The 23291-nt window shown below is 45.5% G+C and overlaps 1 protein-coding gene across 2 annotated transcripts in view; it reads left to right on the forward strand.

Annotated features, from left to right (window-relative positions):
- Window positions 1-6295: 6295 nt before the first annotated feature.
- KLHDC4 (kelch domain containing 4) overlaps window positions 6296-23291 on the forward strand; it is a 28238-nt gene continuing 11242 nt past the window's right edge. The window contains exons 1-7 of one of the 2 annotated variants that reach the window (XM_075765325.1): window positions 6296-6533; window positions 7952-8043; window positions 9064-9142; window positions 10113-10211; window positions 13291-13427; window positions 20756-20848; window positions 21774-21933. In XM_075765325.1, coding sequence (XP_075621440.1) covers window positions 6435-6533; window positions 7952-8043; window positions 9064-9142; window positions 10113-10211; window positions 13291-13427; window positions 20756-20848; window positions 21774-21933 — 759 coding nt within the window. In that variant the 5' untranslated portion in view covers window positions 6296-6434. Of the gene's footprint in view, window positions 6534-7951; window positions 8044-9063; window positions 9143-10107; window positions 10212-13290; window positions 13428-20755; window positions 20849-21773; window positions 21934-23291 lie in introns of those variants that run through there. The other variant, XM_075765327.1, reaches the window with a different exon arrangement.

Genomic DNA, 23291 nt, shown 5'->3' on the forward strand with positions numbered 1-23291 from the left:
TGCAAAGGCACTGCACGCTCCGGCTCCAGAGATGGTCTATCTCAATAACAAAGTGTGGGGTGTTCAGGCACCTCATGGTAGAATTAAGTCTCCCTGAGTGAAACAAATGTGCTTGGACTTGTTCTTAGTCAAGCAAAACCACCAGATTAATAGCGAGTTCCCGCTGGAACCGCTTTCTCTGTCGCCTAATTCCTGAGGATTTAAGAAGAGAGAGGTACAACCTGAACCAGTGAAAGCTAGAGAAACTGAAATACAGAGGATTTCTTCACCTAAATAACCTCCATTCACTTGAGTACATTGTGCTCCTTTTCTCCTCGCCCTGGGCTTGGTTATCCGTTTCCCACTCGCAAGAGCTCTGCACCTCCGCAGATGATGCAACGTCTCAGCAATTCTTGCAGCATGGTGCGGTGAGAGCCGGCTCAGGGCCCTTCTCTGCAGAGGAGCTGACATCTGGTGGGACACGAAAGCCATTGCAAGTCTTACTACATTCCAGTCTGGGTTGCATCAGACTTAGAATTTGAATAATGGGGGGGGGGAATGGTTGTGTACATAAGGGCAGGGGATTTTAAGGTATTTTTGGCTGCTTTGCTCTTATGAGTAATATGACCTTTCCTGTCCAGAACTCATGTCTCACCCCAGGCTTTCTGGGGTTTCCTTTTACTCACTTCTTTTCTACCTGGTTCACCCAATTATTTATACTTATCTTTAGAAACAAAGTGGATTCAAAGATATCTGGGGTGCTGTGAACGGGGCTGAGCCCCAAATTGTGCATGTGAACCCAATCACTCGACAAAACCCTGACCCCAGGGTGAGGTGAGCCAGGGACCTGTGCAATGACACTGGCATTTAAGAGGAGTGCCTCCGCATCACCTTGGTACGTAAACGAGTGGAAAAATACCTAAACGCGCCCATAAATAAAATGGGAATAGAGCAAAACAAGCCTGAGGACGGGTAAGGAAAAAGTTTCAGCTGGTATCAGCCAGACTCCATCCCTCATATTGTGAACCCTACTGCCTTACACAGAGAAGATTAAGAAGCTTAGGTAGCCTAATTAATGGTTCACTAGCCTAATTAATGAAGATCTGGGACAGACATAAAGGCAGTCTAAGATTTCTGCTTTCTCATCGACGTTCTGGGAACTGGCACACTGACTCGAGCAGATTGATGGGGGCCAATGTCACAGAGAAACATGACAATAGCTGGACAGACATTTTCTGTGCAGCTGCCGGAGCATTTTAATCAGGAGCAGCTTCAAGGCTGGGCTGGTAAATACTGCTGCCATGGCTCAGTGACACCGTGGACACCCTACACACTTGAAATACCACCATCAAAGCTGCTCTGATGAAATAGTGGAGGCAAAGACCAGTTCCTGCAGCAATCTGTGATGTCTGGAAAAGGACAAGCAAGAGAAGGCAGTGACACATGCAGAAGAATTCGGCGGTTCTATGAGGAAGTTTGCAGAGGCTGACTTGAATAGCATGAAAACATTAGTTCCTCCAGGAGTCCTGTCCTCCTGTGCTTACTCATGTATGCGTGTATGCACTTGTGCTTGTATTAAGTTAGCAAAACCTTTCTTTGAAAAGAATTTCTGGATTTTGGTGCTTATCAGCGTGGTGGTAAATTGGAAAGACATGTTCAGCAAACAGTGGGGGCAGACCTTTCTCACGTGGCAGCTGTTCACCGTGAACAGCTGAAATAATTTAGCCGTCTTGCGCTGCTCACTGGAAGAGAAGGTGCGTGCGCCACGAACAGGATCCCTTGGCAGTACAAAGCAATCAGCATTCGCTCCTCACCCTTGTAGGCAGTTTCAGCTGTTTTACACAAATCAGAAAGTATATATTACTCCCAGTACACAGCCACCCTTAAAATGCTGATCAGCCTTATCACTGAGCTGGATATTTTACTACCCTGAGAAGGCTCCTCTATTCAAGGCTAGAACCGGTGCTTGTGCAAAAGGTCCTTGTTTTCAGATTCAGAGCTATCTCGCACAAATGAGCCTGGCGTGATACTGACGAGTGAAATGTTGCAGCAGGAAATACATATTAATGCTTCCTGCTCTGTATCTTGGCTTCTCGTCCTGGCACTTTGACTATGAGTAAATTCCTTGAAAATGAAGCAAGCCCAGCCAGGCTGGGAAGGCTTCACGTGTACAGAAATATGGCTTGGAGGGGCTCAGTTTGATGGTAAAACCAAACTTACTATTTTAGGCATTAGCTGTTCATTTTGGTGCTGAAATGGAAGCATCTGCACTTAAAACCAGAGCTCAGAGATGGGAGAGGCATGCTCATTTGCTCTGGTTCAGTGGTGGAGACATTCTTACTTATTTGCTGTAGAGCAGTGGTGGATCCAGGTCAGAATTTATTTTACCTTGTCTGTGGGGTTTTTTTACCTGCAGGTGTTTTCTATATGTTAACCGGAGCTGCCATCTTCGTTATTACTGGTACCGATGCTAATAATTAGTGCTATAACACCAGAATGCTACAACATCCTCATCTAGAACATGGAAAGTTGTTGCACCATTATTAATGATCAGAAATGTGACTTTCCAAACCACTCTCCTGCTCTGTCTTGCCTTTTAATTCTTTCTCTGCAGTTTTTTTTCAAAAATGCAGAAAATCCAATGAAGTCCCCCTGGAATGGCAAAAGTAAGGGCTCTCACAGATTCACTGAGAATTTGTGGCTTCAAGTGTGACAATTTGCTGATGGATTTAGATTGATGTCCCTTGGGATGTGTATCTGAATAAAGCCACGCTTTGTACTTCCCTCCAGGGAAGCCTCTGCCTTCCTCTGCTTCCTCTGTTTTAAAGATATTAAAGCATCAATTTCTAAACAGAAAATTCAGGAAGCCAATTGAATGGCCATGAGATATTATCAGCTTCTGGTTATAAATGAGCCCTGAATGGAGCAAAGTACCATCGCTGACTCGCAGCAGCCGCCGGCCTGGTCCGAATCCAGTTTCAGGTGCTACACACATAAGCAGGGGCTCTGCCAGACTGTAAGCATGGCCAGGATAAAACCCCAGATGTTCCGACATGAGGGACTTCTTTCAAAGTGAGCCTTGGTTATGGACATGCCCTTGACCCTCAGTTGCATTTGCTTTTAGAGATGAATGACTTTGAAACGCTGTCACTAGATCCTCAGGGGTTATATTTTTTGTGAGTTTTTTTTTTTCCCCTATTTTACATGTGCAGAGAAGGAAAATTGCAGCCTGAGCCTGGAGGAGACAGAGGAACCTGTTTCTTGACTCGTTACGTGAAGCTTTCCTGCATGAATTATACACCACACAGCAGTTAAAGAAAATAATTTTTCCTGGGCATCCTGACGTGTGCCAGAGCAGATGTGGCAAGCCCTGAGCCTGCCGATCTTCTCCAACACGCTGGTATTCCCGGATGTTACACCAGCATGGTTTTGTGCTCCCCTGCAGCGCTCTCCTCTTGCTCTGCAGGGCCTACAGCTAAATCCCATTGCGGTGGATCCTACCAGCGTGGTTGAAGCGGTCCCTGCTCAGCAGCCCCACGGTTCTCTCCGTTTGCAGGGCTTATCTTCACTCTCATCTTTCTATACAGACAGTGTCAGAACACTCTACGCACCAGCTTCTTTCTACAGTTGCATTTTTGGTTGATTTAGTTACTGTGCTGTCAGCATGTCCTCCCGCTTAATCTGTGCCATTAATTCCTTCCTTGCTACTGGCTTCAGAAAGCATTAACAAGGGAAAAATAAATCAAGTGTTAGAGCACAAAGAAGACTTGTGGGAAAAAGCTTCTGAGTCTTTTCTGAAGCTTTCATGCCTGTTATTCTTTACTTTGCTGATACAGCTGGATTTACCATCCTGTTGAATGAGCATATTCCAGACTATAAAAAAATAACAAAAGTAAAACCACGTGCTCTTTGTATAGGTCAGAACTGGAGACGGGCTGCCAGATATAACAGCATAGGACAACTTCATAGCAGCAGGATGAAATGTGCAAACACAGGCAAGTCGAGCTTACGCTATGTTCCTCAAAACAAAGTGGAAAAAAACCCCTGAGATATAACAGAAATGAGAGTGTGAGGACGCCTGTGCGTGGGAGCATGTGTGCATGTGCCTGAACTCAGCCATGTTTGGGACCGCACATCTGTCTGCCAGCTGGGTGAAGATGTTTGTGTGAGCGTGTAGGAGTACATCCGTGCATGCCGCGTGGGAATGCGGAGCGGCCTTTCCCATTCAGGATGATGGGAAGCCTGTGAAAAGAGCTCACCTAAGTTACCTTTGGAGTCTTCAATTCATGTTTTGGGGCATTGGTGCTCTCACGGCACAATCTTCAGTTTCATCTATAGAGTCAAGGTGTCCATCAAGGTGCCCCCTCAAGGAAGAGGCATCTCTTAACAGGTACCGTCATTGCTACAGCAGGATTTCTACACCATGACGGAACAGGGGTATATTTATCCCTGAGAAGTTCATGCCCTGTTTCATGCTTATATTGTGCTTTGTATTTTCAAAGTGCAGTGCAAAGTTTCCTTTATCCTTTCATCCTCTTTTTTCACATAAACCATGAGAAACTAGACTATATAGTTCAAGAGATCAGAGAACTCACACCAAGAATGTTCTACCCCACGCAGTTCCCTACATGGTGGTTAGCTCCAAATGACCCTGAACATCTGAAACTACACTTGGAAATATGGAAAATCAAGTTTTGAGAATGCAATTTGTGTTTACAGATCAGAGGATCTCTGCACACTCAGTTATGGAAATAACCTCGAATGATGCAGCACCAAAGAAGCCGATGCAAATGGGGGCAGGTGGAGTGGGGTGTACAGGAGGTGACAGACTCCTTGCTTCCCTGGGAAATCAATGCCTGGTGAGGACTTCAAGACCCAGTCTCAGAAAGAAGCAGTCTTTTTAATTTTAAATTTCCCCTAAAAAGAGTTAGAAGAAGATATGGCCCTGGGGAATTGGTGACCAAACTCCTGTAGACATCAGGAGGGGATGCATTTTCACACACCGGTGTCTTTTTGAGGTTAAAGACCAAGAAGCAGCAGGGAGACTTCCTAGTCTGTGTGCAGCGCCAGGGAACTCAGCAGAGCTCCTGCATCTTATGTCAGCTGAGAAATTGCCCCATTCACTTGACCCGGTCTCTCCGTAGCTTTCTGTTTACTTCCTGCACATAAACATTGACACGCTGCAGCTTTAGTTGTAACTGCAATGTTTTCAGAACGACCAAACAAAATGCTGGTCGGGATGTATGTTGTCTGCAACCTCAAAATATTTTCCCAACTCTTCTCTTCATGCTTTGGGGCTTTGTTTCCAAGATCTTAGGTTCAAGTGTAGGTAGACGTTCAAAGCCGAGGATCCATCCTGCAATTGCCATGGCATGTACTGGATGTTTGGGTTAACTTGGTGGGCATTGAGCTGTACCTTCAGTGGATATCCTCACTGGTTTTGGGGTAGGTGGTGGGTTGGACACTGATGAAAATCACCCTGCTTCCAGGTAATGCAGGTTTTTGTGGGAATTCAGTGAAGAATGTGATTGTACTACTTCTCCAGGAGTGAGAAGCAATTACAAAAGCAATTTTGAAGCACAGGGGGATGAAAGGAAACTCACAGCTCAAAGATGTATTTGAACTCATATTTACAGTATACATTCTAGTTCAATGTTCATAGTTGGCATTTTCCCAGGAATTTTACTTGGGCTCAGCATCCATATGAAATACCACGCAAAAGGCCAAATCACCGTTATTCCTTCCCCACCATCAAGGGAAAAAAGCAGCTGCCCAGCATCACCTTGCAGTGCCCAGCGTTTCCTTCAGCTCTCCAACGCCCCAGGTCTCTGATACCAGCCTGGATAAACCCCATTTCCAAACCTTTGCATCTGAAAATGAAAACACTTGTGCTGCCCCTCAATCCCCAAGGTTTTCAACCCACAGTTCATTTTTATTTCTGCGCAGGGCCTCCCCCCCAGGCCTAGCTAGGCCTTCGGGCAACCCCTAGGCCCTTTGCTTCCCCAGGAGGGGCCATTTTGTGTGAGGGGAGGGGGCCATTTTGTGGGTTCAACGGTCTCCTCGGGGCACGAATGAATGGGAACATGAGTCCAAAGGGGATCTGGACTCCGAGGGCCGGTGACAGGCGGTGTGTGGAGCCGCGTTAAGGCCTCTCCCCGGCCCGGCGGGGCTCACGGGGCCGGGCCAGGGCAGCCCCTGCCCACAGCACTCCCTCAGCCCCGGCCCGCAGCTGGGGAGCCGCGGGAGGGAAAGCTGCGGGCCGATGCCGGCCGCGCCGAGTCCGCCGGCCCTGCAGAGGGCCCCCGCGGCCACGCCGCTCGGGCAGGAGGCGGGTTGCGGCCTGGAAGCGCCGGGCCGAAGCGGGCGCTGCTGCCCGACCCGTGGTACGCCCGGGGCGGCCAGCGCGGCGTGGCGAGCGCGGTGCTCCCCGCGGGGCCTAGCCCGGCCTTTCAGCCATGGGGAAGAAGGGGAAGCGGGAGAAGAAGGGAAAGGGGGCCGAGAAGACGGCCGCGAAGATGGAGAGGAAGGTGTCCCGCAGAGCCAAGAAGGAGGAGGTGAGGGGCGGGACCGGGGGGCTCCCGTAGCCCCGGCCCGTGGGGCCTGGGCCTCCGCTGGGGCGTTGCGGAGCTTCCTTGGGCCCCTCGGTGGGTCTTGGGGAGGGAAAGCTGGTGGAGGCACGGGGAGGCCGGAGGAGTGGGCTGGAAACAGGAGGTTTTCAAGTTGCAAGTAAAGGAGTTTATCCAAACGCAGGTGGCCTGTGACTTGGCTAAGCCCCTTGGGTGCCCGCAGGTCATCAGTGGGGTACCAGGTGTGCGGGCCGAGGGGTTTGCACATCCCGTGAAACTTCTAGAGTTAGTGTTAGGGCAGTCCTGTTGAAAAAGCAGTATTGCTGCACAGGCCTGCGGGTCAACATGTGGCTAAGGGCTGTGGAGCCCTCAGCGCCTGTGTGTGAGGGAACTGGGAAAAGGGGAAAAGGGGTGAAAAGAAAACCGCTACCAGGAAGACTTTACCTTATTGCTGACAAGCTGGGTGTAGTTTGTGACAGAAGATGTACAAGGAGGACAAGCAAATGCAGTTGAAGGGTCCCTTCTTGCCTTCTATCACCCCCATCCTTCTGGTCTTAAAAGCAAATGAGAATGTTTGTTTCTCTCACTCCTAGAGTGGGTGCTTGTAATTAAGCTTCAAAACAGCTACCTTTCCCTGGTGAAAACGTGCTGTTACCAGCATAGTGTAAAATTTAAGACAAGGAAGGTGCCAGTGTCCATGTATACTAGCTGCGGGGAGAGCTGATGCTGCAGAGGCAAAATCCCCAGATTTTGTAAATCTCTGCTTTGACCACAGTTTTAGAAAGGTGAACTGAAGGGAGTTGGTGAGCAGTGGGGGTTGTAGGAGAGAGCATGGATCAGAAACTCCCTCTAGCTGCAATCCTGCTTCTGCCCTTGCAGCTCGGTGTATCTGCAGTTTGGAGGCAGATTTTAATTGACAGAAGTTGAAAGGGAATAAAAATAGGTGCAGGTTTCTCTCCAGCTAAAATATGAACTGGGAATAGAAAAGAGTTTCCAGTGCCATTTAGGCATTTTTCCATTGCAGACAAAGAGGAGGACTAGCTAGATTGTATATATATATGTATGTATATAGTTGCTCATCATTTTGTTTAGGGCTTAAATGACTTGTATTTATTTGCGGATTTGTGCGGTGTTTCTGCTGCAGGAATAGCAGATGTGCACTAAATGCACTTTGAATACCATCCTTTTAGGACTCTCTTGAGCAACTTGTGAGAATTCTAGGGGACACCAGTCTTTAAAGCCTATGTGGAAGTACTCAGCATCCGTCTCTTGTTTTTGAATGAAGGGAACCTAAACAGATGATTTTTTTTTAAAAAGGGAAATCATGAGGGTGAGTGCTGGTTTCGTGTGGTGTGCAGATGGCTCTGTGCATGTCAAGTAACTCATGTCTGGCTTTTTATTTTCAGGAGGATCTTGAAGCCCTGATAGCAGAATTCCAGAGTTTAGATGCTAAAAAGACCCAAGTAATTGAGACATCCTGCCCACCTCCCTCACCCAGGTAAGAGATCGTATAAGACTTTGGCTGTCACTTATACAGCAGCTGATTGTCTTTTAATGAAATTTATTTATGTGAAGTTATTTCCCGAGAGTGGAAGGCATAATATCTGGCATAGCTGATATCTGGAGTTATATCTACTATATTGAATTTCTGGTTAAAAAAAGGACCAAAATTTTTTTTTTTTTTTTTTTGGCCTTAAAATCCACTTTTTAATCATCCCATCAGCACACTTAAAGGAGGCAAAGCAGGGTTAGATAACAGGGCTTTGAGGACAAACAAAAGTTAAGAGGAAGTTTTGATTTTGGACTAGAAAGCTGAAAGGACTTCAGAGGCAAAAGGATGTGTCATGGGATATAAGACACTTTGTCAAGTGTAGGCTTGAGGTCCACATACTTCTAAGTTCTGTATTTCTGTTTCCTGTGGCTGATTAAATAACTGCCTTTTTCTGTGATACCTGTTTTCTTCTCTGTGTAGTGGGACAGGTCAGTACACTGCTGTTAATCTCACAGGGGTGTTACAGTCATCAGTTAGTTCCTCCTTGGGAGTGGTAGGGATCTGTCTCCACATGGCGCAGAACACTTTGGTGGCTGGTAAATGAGCAAGGACCAGTGGCGACTGCAGAGTAGTGACGCAGATAAGTTGATACGAGACAGCCCAGTTCTACCCATAGTTATGTGCCCCCATAAAACTAATTTTTGTTCTTGACACACCAGCATTAAAATTCAAGAGCTCACGTCAAAAGGCGTGTTAAATGACAGTGTAACGTGTGCTCCTAAAATAGGAGAAGATTTCAGACAGTGTCAAATTAATCTTGCTGGAAGTTTTTAAGAAGTTAATTTCTTTGAGAAGTTTTTAGCCTTGGGGTGAATATCACAGCCTAGTAATTTGGCAGATGATGGAGAGAGCTTTGTGGCTAGAGGGCAGAGGTGCTAGTGCTAGCCGAGTTAAAGGCTGCACACTTCTGAGTTTTACAAGACTCTTATGCATCTACTGTTTTGGTCATCCCTCTTTCTTTTGCAGGCTGAATGGCTCCCTTTCTGCCCACCCTGAGAAAGACGAATTGATCCTTTTTGGAGGTGAATATTTCAATGGTCAAAAAGTAATGTATACTTCCATTTTTTTCTTTATTCTACCCTCTCCTTGCCTTTTACTGTAATTTGCATGAGTCTCATTTGGAGTGAAATTCAAGGCAGCAGTCATAAAATATGTATTTGTCCCTGAATGAGAGCAAAATAGCCTTTTAATTTTGCCGTGATACTGTCTCATGCCTGAACAGTTGGCAGGAAGGAGACATGCTAGAACCCATTAAGGAGTCAGAGTGATTGTCTCGGCATAAATATTTCAGGGCTTCATGATTTCTCCAGACTTAATTGTAGTCATATCTGCCCCTCATTTTTGGATAACTATTGAAAAATCTCTATCTTCCACCTTTCAAAACAAGATATTCTGCAGTTTTGCTACTGGCAAGGCATTGCTTGCCTTGGAGGTGCGTGCAGTAGCAAATATTTGCAAGTGGGCAGCCTTGTCACTGAATTTCTGCAACTTCCAAGTGTTTATTGTGCTCTTGGAGACAAACTGGTCTTCATGACCCTGAGAAGTTGTACATATTGTAACTTGAAAACTCAAGCCTGACAATGATATTTGGCCGCCTTAGGGTCACCCAATGCGATGTGCTAAACTAATTCTGCTTGCTTCACTACCTTAAGCTGCTCGTGTCTCTGGAGTTGAGCAGCAGTTTGGGCAACTTTAACCTGCACGTCTGTGTTAAGCTCCAACTTCTTAAGTACTCATATCTTGAGCTGTCACAGGCTTAACCAAGGGTTTGGAAAAGAACAGTCCAGTCCAGTGGATCAGTCTTGAAAAAGTTGCTGAGTCCCAGTCTGGTGGAGGAGGTCGTTGTCCTCCTTCCCTGCCTGATGAGGCAGGTGAGCTGTTTCTTTGCAAAGCTGGTGCTGTGCTCCTTTTCTGCTAAACTCACAGATAACCCTCAGGGGTGCCTGTGCTTGGACGGACTGACCCTGTCCAATGCAGAGCTGTGCTGATGTGTGTTTTCTCTTCCTCTCTAACAGACCTACCTGTATAACGAACTGTATGTTTACAACATCCGGAAGAACAGCTGGTCTAAAGTAGAGATCCCCAACCCACCACCAAGGCGATGTGCTCACCAGGTAAAGTACTGGGTGCCAGAGCAGCAGTTGGAATTGTTCTAACGTGGCGCTAAAGATGGATGGGAGTTGATTTTTTTTTTTTGTTTTGTTTTGTTTTGTTTTAGTTTGTTTTTTCCCCTGAGGGTTTTTGGCTTCTCTTCATTCTCCCTGTAATGGGCTGCCATTGGTGTCACTTCACCTGTTCTGCTGAGGGGGCCTGTACAGGCCTGTCCAAGGTGCTTGTGCTCTCCGATCACTGGGTGGCCTCTGGAAATGTTAATTGTGGAATGAAGATTTGGGGTTGTATCTGTTGGGTTGACAGGACTCATGGGGGAGACTCTTCTTTTGAAGATGAATGCTCTTTGCTGCGTTATATAGGGACCAGCTCAACCATCCACGATCCCAGGATGGCACTGAATTTTCAAAGTGCTGGTCAGGGTATGTCTTTGAATTTGACCAAAGTGCTATGAATGGCAGAGTTGCTGTACGTGATTATTTCCTTAATGCCCACAGGTCTACATCTATGCGCATTATGAATACTGCCACTCTAGCAATGTCAAAGACCCATTACTGTAGGGTATCCCTGCTAACACGTAGCAGTTGGGCTTTGCCAAGTGTCCCAGCTATACAACACAATGGACCACTAGCACTCATTGTGTGTGTCCTGCCTTTGGGTTGTGATTTCTTTTTTTTCCTTGCAAGTTGGGCTGTTTTTTCTTTTGTCTGAAAAGGCAATAGACAAAGTCATTTAAATTTTCCCTGGGATGTCGTGCCTCTCTGCTAGTATTCACCTCTCTTGTGCCTGTGTCATTATGGTCACTGGCTGGTTGTGATGATGAAGGATTTGGGTTTGTTTACTTTATGTGGACACCTGCACGTTAGAAACTGGACCAAAGACTTGTATTTTTTGCAGGTCTTTGGCCCTCACCACCTGGCTGATAAGATTATCTTACCTGTCGCAGCAAGTGGCTGGGTGACCAGTAGATTTCAAAAGCTGGCATACAGGATGCGAATGTTATTTTCCTACCCATGGCCAAAGCTCTTTAGAGCTTCCTGGTAAGATCCAATACCCTGGTTAGGTTCAAATACCCCTGTTATGCTACACCTAAATGCCAGTCTTGCTCTGAGCTGTGTGTCCTTTCTTGAATTCAAAGGTTCTGACTTGATTTTTGGGCTACCTTGTGGTGCTTGAACTTGATTTCAGAGGGCAAATTCCACAAAGAAATCATAAATTCAAACATTTTGAAAAACCAAAATTGCTTTGTGGGTGTGGAGTTCAGAGGTGCTTGTTGGGGTGTTGGTAGCCAGCAGGTGGCTGTCTAGCAGCTGAATCGGAACTGAGCAGGCAGGCTGTGCATCGGGGAGCTGCAACTGGATTACAACGGAAATAAAATGAGAAACCTATCTGAGGAGTCCTGCTTCAACAATGTTTTCTGTCTGATAAGTAATTATAGTCACACAGGTGACAGTTCACCCTCATTAGTTGACTGGTTTGTTGTCTTCCTTGTGACTTTAATGCATATTCTGCATTACCTCAAAGGTAAACTTGTCTCTGTGGGTTTGTACGTGCTTGTTTTCAGTCCTATTTGTCATCTCTGGTCTCTGACACACGATCCTCTGAGTTAGACTGACTTCATTACATCAGTTCAACAGAGCTGAGGTGAGAATAGCTATGGATGGGTGTTCTCTGTTGTTTAAGGAAAAGGTTTGGCTATGTCATGGATTTCGAGCCAGCTCTTCAAAAGGTTACACACTTGTATGAGCAGGCTGTTGCATATACCTTCCCCTTAAGCTTTTAAGCACTAGATACCCATGAAAATCGGGCATGTGTCCCCTTTGTTTAGGTAACTTCATGTTCCCGCAAAGACTACTTGCAAACACACCCCATATTTTCTCATGTGTTTAATCGTTGCATGTATAGGCTGGTTTATATCAGGGCATGGTCATGTGTCAGATAGTAAAAATCTTTTTTGCTGTTTGCTGGGAAAGACAGGCAGGTAATGAAGCCCTTCTGAAGGAAGAGATCATTATCCCAATGTTGATCTGTGACAGGTACCCTGGAAAAAACACGTGCAGAAGAATTTGTTTATAGTTTAAACAATCCAAGAGTTCCCAGTCAAAGAAGAAATTTGCACAGTCATGTAGTTTCCTTTTTGAGATTCCTTCCTTTTTCCTTAGTCCTTACACAGATAATTTTAAGGAAGTAGAGTCTTGCTCTTCTCTCCCTCATTTTACCTGTCGGCTTGCATCGCAACAGTGTTTTAGTGCTGCTCTGTGCAAAAAAATTAAAAAACCCCTGTGATACTCTCCTCTCTGCTACCTGCCCTAATCAAATCAGAAAGTCTCCTCTTGTCCAAATGCTATGCATTTCCTTTTGCGTTTGGGGTTTTTTTACTGTTTTTTTTTTTTTTCTTCAGAGGAAGCAGTAATGCTTTTCAGGTCTTGGGAAGAGTCAGGTTTGGACTTGTGCTGCAGCTTGGCTTCTTTACTGTTTGTTGTTTTATAATCTACAAAAACTGCAAAGGGTAACTGTGCACTATTAATGGCCTTTTCCAAAATACTTTTCCCTGCGTTAATCTGCCTGCCCAGTGCTGGGATGTTAGGTGTGTCTTGGAGGCAGGAAGTGCCCGTCTTCCTCCCATGGCTCAGAGTTCATCAGCCCCAGTATGTCTTCTGCAGGAGCTATTTATGTGACTAAAGAATGGGTGAAATATTGCCAAGTCTTAGCTGTGGAGAGGTTTCCTTTTGGTGAACAGAGGGAATTGAATAATTATTGTTAAACTAAATCCCGAGATGCTTCCCAGGGAACTTTGAAGTTGTAGGACTGGAATTCAAGATGTCAGGAGGTGGGAAGAGCCCAGCTCCTAGACCAACTTTCCTTTGCTATAGGGAAGGTGTGCTAAGCAAGGAGTAACTTACATTTAAAATTCCCCTTCCTTCAGCCCTGGAGAGCTGCTGTTGTAAAGCAAGTCAGCAGCAGCCGCTGCCACTTGTCTGCTCTCTGGTATTTGGAGGCAGCTGCACATTTGACTGATAACGTTCTCCTGTCTCTGGTGTCTGAACCCTTGTCTGATACAGCTCTTCTTTCTTCTCCTGGCAGGCGGCAGTGGTGCCCACAGCTGGCGGGCAGCTGTGGGTATTTGGCGGGGAGTTTGCATCTCCAAATGGGGAACAGTTCTATCATTACAAGGATCTCTGGGTCCTGCATTTGGCTACCAAGACCTGGGAGCAGATCAAGTAAGTGATGTGTTCTGAAGTCGATGTTGACCTCCTGAGGAACCCTGCCAGCATGATCTGAGTTTGATTCCTGATATAGTGCTCTGATTTCTCTGCAGTCCGCTCACCTCTCCCTTGAATATAGAGGTGCCCATCCTAGAAATAGTGGAGAGGACAGCTCCCAGAAAGAAGTGAAAATGAGAGATGTGTTCCAAGTCTATTGAGGCCAAAGTTATTAATATGTGATATTTGGACCATGGGTGTGCTCGGGTGTTACTTAACTGAAGGAAAGAGTATCATGAGCAGCACTCTGTCCTCCCAGCCATGGCAGGTGTAGATGTCCAATTTCAAAACAATACTTGTTGCTCCGTCTGCCTGGGCTCTTCCTGGCTGGGCTGTACAAGACCAGGATCTCCCAGTTTTACCATTGCTTGAGAAGACAGCTTGTATCTTGTGTCTATCCACAGCGCCAATTCCTGATAACTTACATTTGCTGCCTCAAGATTCCTTGGGATAAGCAAGACAATAATTCAGACCTGTCAAAGTAAATAGGTCCCAAAAGCCCTGATAGTTTTTGACAGGAATTAAGGTGTCTAAATATCTTCTGTGGATCTGGCCTGAAGTCCTCCGCTAATGTTTCCTTAAGCTTTGGCTTCTCGGTTTTGCTGCTCACATTTATACTTGCATGAGAGAAGAAGAGGTCTGGTGGGTAATCCAGTGGACTGAGAGGCAGGAGATGTGGCTTTGGTTCTGACTTAGACATAGGCTTTCTCTTGGAATTTGGGATTGTCTTGACTCTGGGATTAGTCAGAGCAGAGCTTCAGGTGGGCTGGAACTCCCGTGCAGCTGACCCTTGAGGTGGCACTGGGGAAAGCAACAGCTTTTGAACATGCTCATCTGCTGTTTGACCTGATGAGCTCCTGGTTATGAGCTCCGTGTCCTTCCTTCAGGTGCAAAGCCCTAAATCTGCCTAAGTTGATCACTTTTTGCCCTGCTTACAGAGTGTGGGTGCCTGTTGTCTGTCTCTTCTTACACAGTAATTGAGAGGGTGGTTTAGGACTGAGCTGTGCGGAGATGGATACCCTGGCTCTGCCTTGGCACATGCCTGAGGCCACACGGTGAGTCATCACGCCTGTCTGCCTTTTCCCCCTGCCTCCTGCAAAATGGTAACATTGATACTGCCTGACAAGGGGAAAATCTGGAGGTTTAATTTTACTAATGTTAATGTAGCACTGAAGGGACTCTGATGGGGAAGGTGCAGGGGGGCATATAAAGCCAAAGTGCAGAAAATCCCAAGGAGACTGAACCAGGCTGGGTTAGAAGGATGCTTCACAGCACAGGATCCCAGCAGCTGACTGCTCTGCAAGAATCCAGGGATCGTCCTTTTGAGCTGCTCTGGGAGGCTGAGGGAAAACTGTTTGATTCGTAAGCGGCTGGTTCCTGTCCATCAGTGTGGTTCTTGGCTCCAGACCTGGCAATGTTAATGTAATAACAGCTGTAATTTGTCATGTTACAGGAAACCAGGTTTAATCTAGTGAGCCCTGCTTGTCTTTGAGAAGTGGGGTGAGAGAAACCCTCCAAAATTATGGAGGGCTCTTTAAGAGGTGCAAGGATTAAAAAGACCTGTCACTGTGCAGGCTGATCTTGCCTATTGTTGTTAGGCAGAAGCTGACGTAATGACTGTGACTGTACCCCTCCCAACTCCCCCAAAATAACTTCTGAATCCCTTGCTCAATCTCAGCCAAATAAAGGGGATGAACTCAAATGCATTACGTCCCTACCAGTTTCATGTAAGCAGGCGGGGGGGAGGAAGTGATGCTCACCATAGAGTCCCTGCTGAGAGAAAGGGTTGACATTTCAACCAAACTCTTGGTTGAAAAAATCCTCACCGGAGAGCAGCGTTAATACCCAGCTGCAGGGAGAGCGAGGGCGGGAGATTGTTTTTTGTGAGCCATCGGAGAATCCAGATGAGGCTTCGTTAGCTCCACCACTGATGGCGCAAATTGTTCTCTCGTGGGTTTGCAGATGTGTTGCTGTAGAGCTGATTTAGGGTTTTTCCATTCCCAAACCAAATGCTGCAGTACCTGACCTGCCTGGGAAGAGGAAATGAGGTGGTTATGAGTCTCTACTCGTCCCGCATCTTATCCCATGTGGGAGAGCAGCCATGGGGATGCTGAGTGTAACTTACACTCCAAAAGCACCTGTTCTCTTCCTGGAGCTGAGCATGAAGTTTGCGTGTTCTGCGAGTTGTAGGATGCTCCCAGCAGTCCCAGGCCCCAAGTGGACTAAAACCACGACAAGAGGTTTTGTTGTGATGGGTTGTTACAGTTAGTGAGGAGGGAGCCAGATGGGCAAGGCGAGTTCCTAGTCCCAGCTAGGGAGCAAGGTCTCGGTACCACACTCTTCAAGCCGCCCGAAGCTACCCTCCATCCCCAGGTATTGGTTGTCACATGTCACCTTGACTGCCATGCCACAGTGGAAGGATGCATTTGGAGACATTGATACTTCATTGGTTCTTAGCAGATAAAAGGATAGGCATTTTCTAAGTAAGCATCGTAAATTATATGGATGAAAGTGCCCTGTAGAGATGATCTTTTCTCTCTCCCTGCTCCATGCAGGATCTACTCCATTTGAACTTCCCAATGTGTTTGGGTGGACGTCTGTCTTTCAGCCTTGCTGGAATTTTGAAAATGCCTGTGTCCTGGTCCCAGTGTTCAAATAAAACAAAGTGCATCTCCTCCCCATCCTTGGGCAGAGCTCCAAGAGCTGCATTAATGAGGCATCTGGCGGAGGAGGCTGGGAGGGGATGTCTTTGTTTTAATGCTAACCTGACTGAGTGTGAAAATCAAGTTTCTGCTGCCTCTTTGCTTTTCCATATGGCATCTTGATTACAGTCTGCTCGGAAGGGGGAAGAGGAAAGGGCAGAGATGATTGTTGAGTTGTACGAGGGATTTTTTTCCTACTTCTTTTAAAACTATGATCATAACACATGCTGCATTTCACTTCCTTCAGTATTTTGCTTTTCTTGCAAGGGAACCCCATTGCTGCTGTCATTTTTCCACATGGGTTTCTCATGTCTGCCTGAAGTCAATCACTTGCTTCTTTTGGATTGCCATTAACCAGCTGGGATGACTGGTGACAGTGAGGGTCAGCTTAGGGGCTAGTGCTATTGGGAGAGTGAACACGTTTGGGAAGACTAAATGGCGGGGGGCAGATTGTGTAGGTTTGTGGGTGATGCTGGGGCACTGGCCCTGGTACAACAAGCCTGCACTTAGCAGGCCAAGCAATCATTCCATGTGTCCCTTGTGGTAGCAGTGTTACCTGAATAAATAGCTGGTGATAGATATTTGGGGTATTGCCTAAACTCAATTAGGCTTGGAAGACCTCATATTAGTGCAAATAATAGAGTAACGTAATTATTCATTAAGAAATGTCTGGACAAGAGAGACAAAGTTCCTATTTCTGTTCCACATGGGAAGAATCATGTGCCTGGTTTCAGGTGGGTTTGAATGGAGTGGTTTGTGTGGATTGAATAGCTAAGAAGACCCTGCTGTGATCTGAACTTGCAGTTCTAGGAAATTAGTTATTCCAGCCCCACAGCTTAGATTTCAAACAATTATGTTGTTCTTCCTGGCCTCAGTTTATGCTACAGACCATCTTGGTGCCATAAGAGGCTTGACTGTAAAACACTTTTGAAGAGAAAACCTTGAATAACTCATCCCTGTAAGATCCCTGTGCTGTGTCTGCAGAGGCTGCTGGGGAAGTGGATCTCCATTATCTCCTAGCACAGAGCACAGTGCTGCCAGTCTGCTTGACAGAGTTAAAAATTGTTATATTTAGCAATACTTACTTGCATTTTGCATGTGTAAAGGCAGTCCAAACGCAACAAATCCCAGCCCGTTAGAAGACTTGCCAGCAACTGACTTTGACTTATTGGAACCACCTTACCATGTGTGTGATGCACAAGGTTGCCTCAGTGCATGAACTGTTTGTTACTCTGCCTTGGAGCTAAGCAATATTTTAGCCTAATTCCCTTATTCCTTCCCAGAGAGAACGTTCTTAGTCAGCTCTCTGTGGCCCAGTGCACTCCCTCAAAGAGAGACAGGGAGCATCATGCTTTGGGGTTGTGCTTGGGAACTGTTAGATCTTTCCTCTGTGTGGCTCTTTGTCTTGCTTTTGAGCCTGTATAGCTCCCTTCCCTTTAATACTGGAATGTTAATGATACTTCCCATAACAGTTTTGTGAGATGTGGTGCTATAAATATTTCAGGGTAGCGTTTCACAAGCGTATGTTTAACGCTGTTTACAGAGAGAATTGGAGCAGTCTCTGCAGTGCAGCATGCCTTTCAGCATAGGTTTGGTTCTGATTGACGGCTCTTCTTGCTCACGTGCCGGCACCGGAAAGATCAGGACCTGCAACACAACGTAGAAAGGTGCGTTGGTGCTTAAAGAAAAGAAGGCTATTTTGGTGTAGCATTGAGTAAGCTTCCTCTGTCAGCCCAGAAGTGAGCCTTGCGAGCTTGTTCTTTGGTAGATCAGGATCCAAAGGTACAACTGTTGATTGACTTTGCAAAGGATTTGACTTGAGTATTTTGTGCCTTGTGGCAATTGTGTATTCATTTGTATACTTCCTAACCGAGTATACAAACACATGGATGTTCTATGTGTGCCATTGAACGGAACGATTGTTTGTATTCACGAGTGTAAGATGTGAAATTGAACACTGAAGTCCTGGGCTTCAGCTGCCTCAAATACTGGAAGATAAAAGTGCTTTGTCCTGAAATGCCCCTTTGTTGGGATGTTCTCTGCATCATGACTTTTATTATAATGGAAAGGTTCCGAGATTGATCTGAGCATCCTCTGGACGAAGGAAGGAATGAATGAAAAGGTAGCTCGAATATGCAGTCTGTAGCAACTGTGACATGTAAGTCTTTAATTCTTGAATCTGGGGGCTGAATTCAGGTCTGTTACGTTACTATAAGTCCCAGATTAACTCTACAAGCAAAAGCGAATTCCTTATGGAGCGGTTCTGATCAGACTCATGCTGTTCATGTGTAGAGCCAGTCCTTATCCAGACTTATCTTTTAATCTATTTTTAAAAAAAGTCTGGAGAATTTACAGCTCCCTCCCACATGTCTGCTTTCTGGTGTCAACCCCATGAAGTAGAGTATTAATCATAAAGTCTGTGAAACCATTTCCAAAATGCTTGTTTTGGACCATGAGCAATGATACAGGTGAAAGGAGACGGTTTGCATTTGCGAAACAAGTCTTTGAGCTTGCAGCGAGTGCCTTCTGGAGTGGCAGGATGGTTCTACGTTACCGGCAGTCCTGCTTGACTATGCCATTTGGTTTTTCCAGTGTTGTTTGGAGACTGGGGACAAAGGACCTTGGCTGTATGAATAGCTCTATGTAAAAATACTTTCTAAGAGCAGTTGTTGTAAGTTTAGGAGGGCATGTCCTTACATCAAAGACTATAAACTTTCCTTTATAGCTGATTCCTGCATTGTGTAACACTAAGGCCAGGGAAGCTGAGATGATACAATACTGTGCAGGATGAGGCCTCCTGGAACCGTGTTTCAGCATCAGTTCTTGTAGCTTGTGTATGTACTCTCAAGAAAGGGGAGAGCAGCCTTGTGAGTGAGAACAAGTGGTGCTGATGCCAGTGAAACTTCTTCAAATTCAGATCAGGTCTCAGACTGAATGTTTTTGTTTGTGACACTTGTACACTTCTAGGAACTTATTTATTAAAACGCTCGCATCAATGAATAAACTTTTTATTGTTCAGAATTGATTTTTGGCTTGGAGGAAACCTGTTGGAGAAGCAAGGCAGAGGATATTCTCTGAGAACAGGATTTTATTGCTAATGTTGATTTTTAATTCCTTCTTTTAAAAAAAAAAAAATTTTAAAAGGTGCCATCCTCTGGAATAATAATGTGGGAGCTTTTTGCAGAAGAGAAAATAATGATTTCGCATCTTGATGAAATTAATACTAGAGGTGCTGTTCTGCAGGGTGGTACTTAAAAATCCAGTAAATGCCTAGAAAACCCTACTCTCTGTTAGAATAAAAAGTCTAAGCAATCAATATTAATTCAGTCTTACCCAAACGCTGCTGTTCTGCTTGGAGTTTTTCATTATGACTGGTGTGAGATTGTCATTTTTGATGGTGAATAAGGGCCCTCATTTTCTCTCTCCACAGAAATCTATCACCACACTTTACAGCTGCCTGCTGCCAGTTAAAGTGTAGCAGTAGGGTTGTGGATTTAGGTTCTGCCATTGTTTTCAACGGTGAGCAGGTTTCTTATTTATTTAGGCCCAGATTCTGCAACCACTTAACACATGTTAACGCTGCCTGTTTGTGAAGTCTTGCTGAGTTCAGTGGTGCTAACTGTGTGCACTTTGGGAGACTCCTCAGCGAGAAGGAAAATGTGATAGATTAATCCATGGGGGCAGAGAACACACAAAGCAAAACCTTGTTTCTCTGTGGTTTGGCCTCAAGTTGCCTTTATTTTGAGAGTTCTTGAAGTTCTTTTGTTCTCTCTCATATGATGCTCAGTCTGTGGGTGAACATGAAGGAAGGTGCATCTTCATTGCCTCTCAGGAATGTCGTTGCCAGCTGCCTGACTTTGCGAGAAGCTTTTGGATGTGACAGATGGGGTGTTGTTTCTTGTTCCTGCAAATGGAAGTGGCACATTTAACTGAAAGGTCAGGAAGGCTTGAAAGAGGAGAGCAGTAATGTGTAGCTGCTTTTTAATGTGTAAGATAATAACGATGACTTGTTTTGCTGCAATGCCTTTGTTCTTGAGGAAACCTAAGTAATTTCCAAAGTCTTCTCACTAGTTTGATGTTCTATCCTAACTGCAGGCAGATGAGTGAAGATGCTATGGGTACGTGATTCCCTAAGACATTGAAGGAGACTGGATGTCAGAACCAGTCTCTGACTCTTACTTGGTACTTGGAGAAAACATCTCTCTCTGGAGTGCCTTTCTTGCAGTTGTGGGAGTTAACTGCTATTCATTAGACTCTCCTGAAAAATTAGCTCCTGAGTCATAGCAGAAAAGACTTCAAGACTTTGGGTGCTGTTAGAGACTAGATGGATTATCACTAGGAATAAATTTGTTACTGCAGAATGCCTGTGTTGCAAATACCAAGAGTTAGAGGAAGAGCACACATACTGTTCTGGAGAAAAGCATACATATATATTAAGGCAATGAAGTTCCCCATGGTTTCCCATTCCAGGAGAACAGAAGCTGAACTCAACCAGCTCAGCTGCCAGTGGCTTCAATAAAAATGGACTGACATACTAACAGGAAAGGGAATTTTGCTGATAAGTGGAATTTCTTTGCATTGCAGGGCATCAGGGAGTCCCTCTGGACGAAGTGGACATCGAATGGTTGCTTGCAAAAGACAACTGATCATCTTTGGAGGTTTCCATGAGAGTGCAAGGTGGGTTACTGCGGGATGGCTGATGGCACTGAATCCTCTTGTTAAAAAAGACAACAGAATTCCACCAGTAACAGAAAGCTGAGCTTTAATGGAAGGATTATCCTCAGCGGTACTGTTGCTGAACTAGACTTTTATGTTAGAGAGGCAAGTGATTTTGATTTAAAGTCTTCAAGTGTTTGAGAAACTATTTTACCACTTAGCTAACCACTGAAGTAGCAACTCATCCTTGTACCTAAAGCTCAATACATCACTTTTGGCCTCTGAATCTTGTCAAAGAGCCTTGTCTTCCTAGAACCATCTTCTCCAGCAGGCTCTCGCCTACTATGTGAGGTCACAGCTACGCTGTAATGGGGACTGTGAAGAGAGCTACATGTTGTTGCAGAGACAGTAAGCAGCATAACTGCAGTCCCTGGGAGCACAGTGCAAGTTGCAAAGCCCACCCTAGATTGGGCTGTGTCCTTGGGAGTTTAACCTGTGCAGAGCATTTTCCACTAGCAGTATGTGAGCTGACTACTAGAAAGAGAACAGAGCATATGTATGTTTTTCCCACCCCTCCTAGGCAGATATATCTCTAATCTGTTTTGATCTTTTGTGTTCTGGTTTAAGTTACCTTGGGCTGTGTTAAGTGGAAAGAATTGATGAAACCTCTGTTGTAGTAAGGAGTGACATAGGTAAAAAAGAACCCAGAGGGGTCTTGCTTAAAGGAGCTTTGTCAAATGCAAATTGTTGCACTGAAATAGTAACTTTCACCCGAACAAATCTCCTGTACGCTGTTAACGGCTAGGGAAGGAGAAAAGCCATGAATGTTGAATAAGGTGTTGCACCTCTTCAGAGGTTCCTGGTACTGTTCCTGAAGTGATGTTTTATCCTGTCCTAAATGGTGACCATTACAGAAACCTGTGACGTGCCAATTTGCTCTCCCTAGAGATTACATCTATTACAACGATGTGTATGCCTTCAACCTGGACTCCTTCACCTGGAGCAAGCTGGCTCCATCGGGGATTGGGCCAGCTCCAAGATCCGGGTGTCAAATGGCTACCAGTCCTGAGGGCAGCATAATCATCTATGGAGGCTACTCCAAACAGGTAGGAGAGATTTTGTGGTAAGCCGGTGCAGTATTTCCTGGATTCTAAACTGAAGAGTTAATGGAAAAACTAAGGGGCTAAAGTGAAAATTAAAGCATGACAAACTCAGGTTGCCTGAGTGGGGCTGATGCAATGGTCTTGACCTGTGTTGGCTGTGAAGTCCTGTGTTTTTTGGAGAGGGCAGCTGGCTTAGAGCTTGGGAGAGCAAAATCGAGGTCTCTGTACTGCTACTTCCCTCTGCTGAGTTTCATAAGCCTTGTATCCAGTGCAAGATTTGGTGATCTCATCACATAACTGCCCGCTGCTCTGACTGACGACGTTTCTGGATGTCAGGCAGCTGCCAGATGTCCGAAAAGCACTGGTAATGAGAGCGCCTGTTAGCCTGTGGATATGCCAGCTTGAAGTGAATGTACAGTTGTGCCCTTGGACTGTTTGTACACAGGATGGTTCAGGCTGCTGTGAACCAGTGCTACTACCAGAAGAGGCATCTTGTCTTCTAATTGCGCCTTTCTTCATGCAACTGTGCTAATTGAGGAGCTTATCTCAGTTAAAATGAATTTTGTATTTTCCCTGCTAATCTAATCCAATATAAGGAGATGATAGCACACAGGTAGGAATAAGCAACTGGGAGAAATTACTTTTTTTGGCAACAGTGGTGGTTACTGCCAACTTAAAGCATTCTCGGGCAGTATTCGTCCGTGTTCCAGCACTTGCAGATTAAAAGCAGCAGCTGCCAGGAGACTTGTATTGTCGTGCATCAGTGAAAGGGTTAAGGAACCAGCACTAGTTAGCAAACTCAATAAGCCAAAGACGACTGTTGATGAGCACCAGGTTTCCTCTGCTCTGCTTCTTGCTTTGTTAATCATGGTAATTTATACTGGATAGCCCTTTAGACCATATGTCCTCATTGACCAAGTATCCCTGTCTCTGTGCTGGGAGGGAGGAAGTAAATATTTCATTGAGCAAAAGGCTCCTGCAAAAGCTTTTAATGTTGCGAATGCAGACAGAAGACCCGGATCCTGCTGCTACTGTCTCAGTGGAAAGGCATCGCTTCCAGCAGTGCGTCGCTGGGGGAGGAGGACGTGTTGTTCTTCTGATGTGAATAAATGAACAAAGAAGAAAAGCAGGGAAAGGGGAGAGAAGATAGTCTGTCTATATATTTAGAAGCATTTGTGCCTCCTCACGGCCTGCGCTTAGGGCTCTATCTCATCAGATGTACATTTGATTAAATAGCAGTAACAATGTAGAGGCATTTTCTACCCGAAAGGGCTTTGTCCTCTTCCTTTCTCTGTCCTGTTTCCTCACTCTTGAGGGTGGGAAGGAAGTGTGAGCCTCCATGCTATGCTAGATGTGGATCT

Source organism: Balearica regulorum, chromosome 13, assembly GCF_011004875.1.
Source record: "Balearica regulorum gibbericeps isolate bBalReg1 chromosome 13, bBalReg1.pri, whole genome shotgun sequence".
Taxonomy (NCBI): domain Eukaryota; kingdom Metazoa; phylum Chordata; class Aves; order Gruiformes; family Gruidae; genus Balearica; species Balearica regulorum.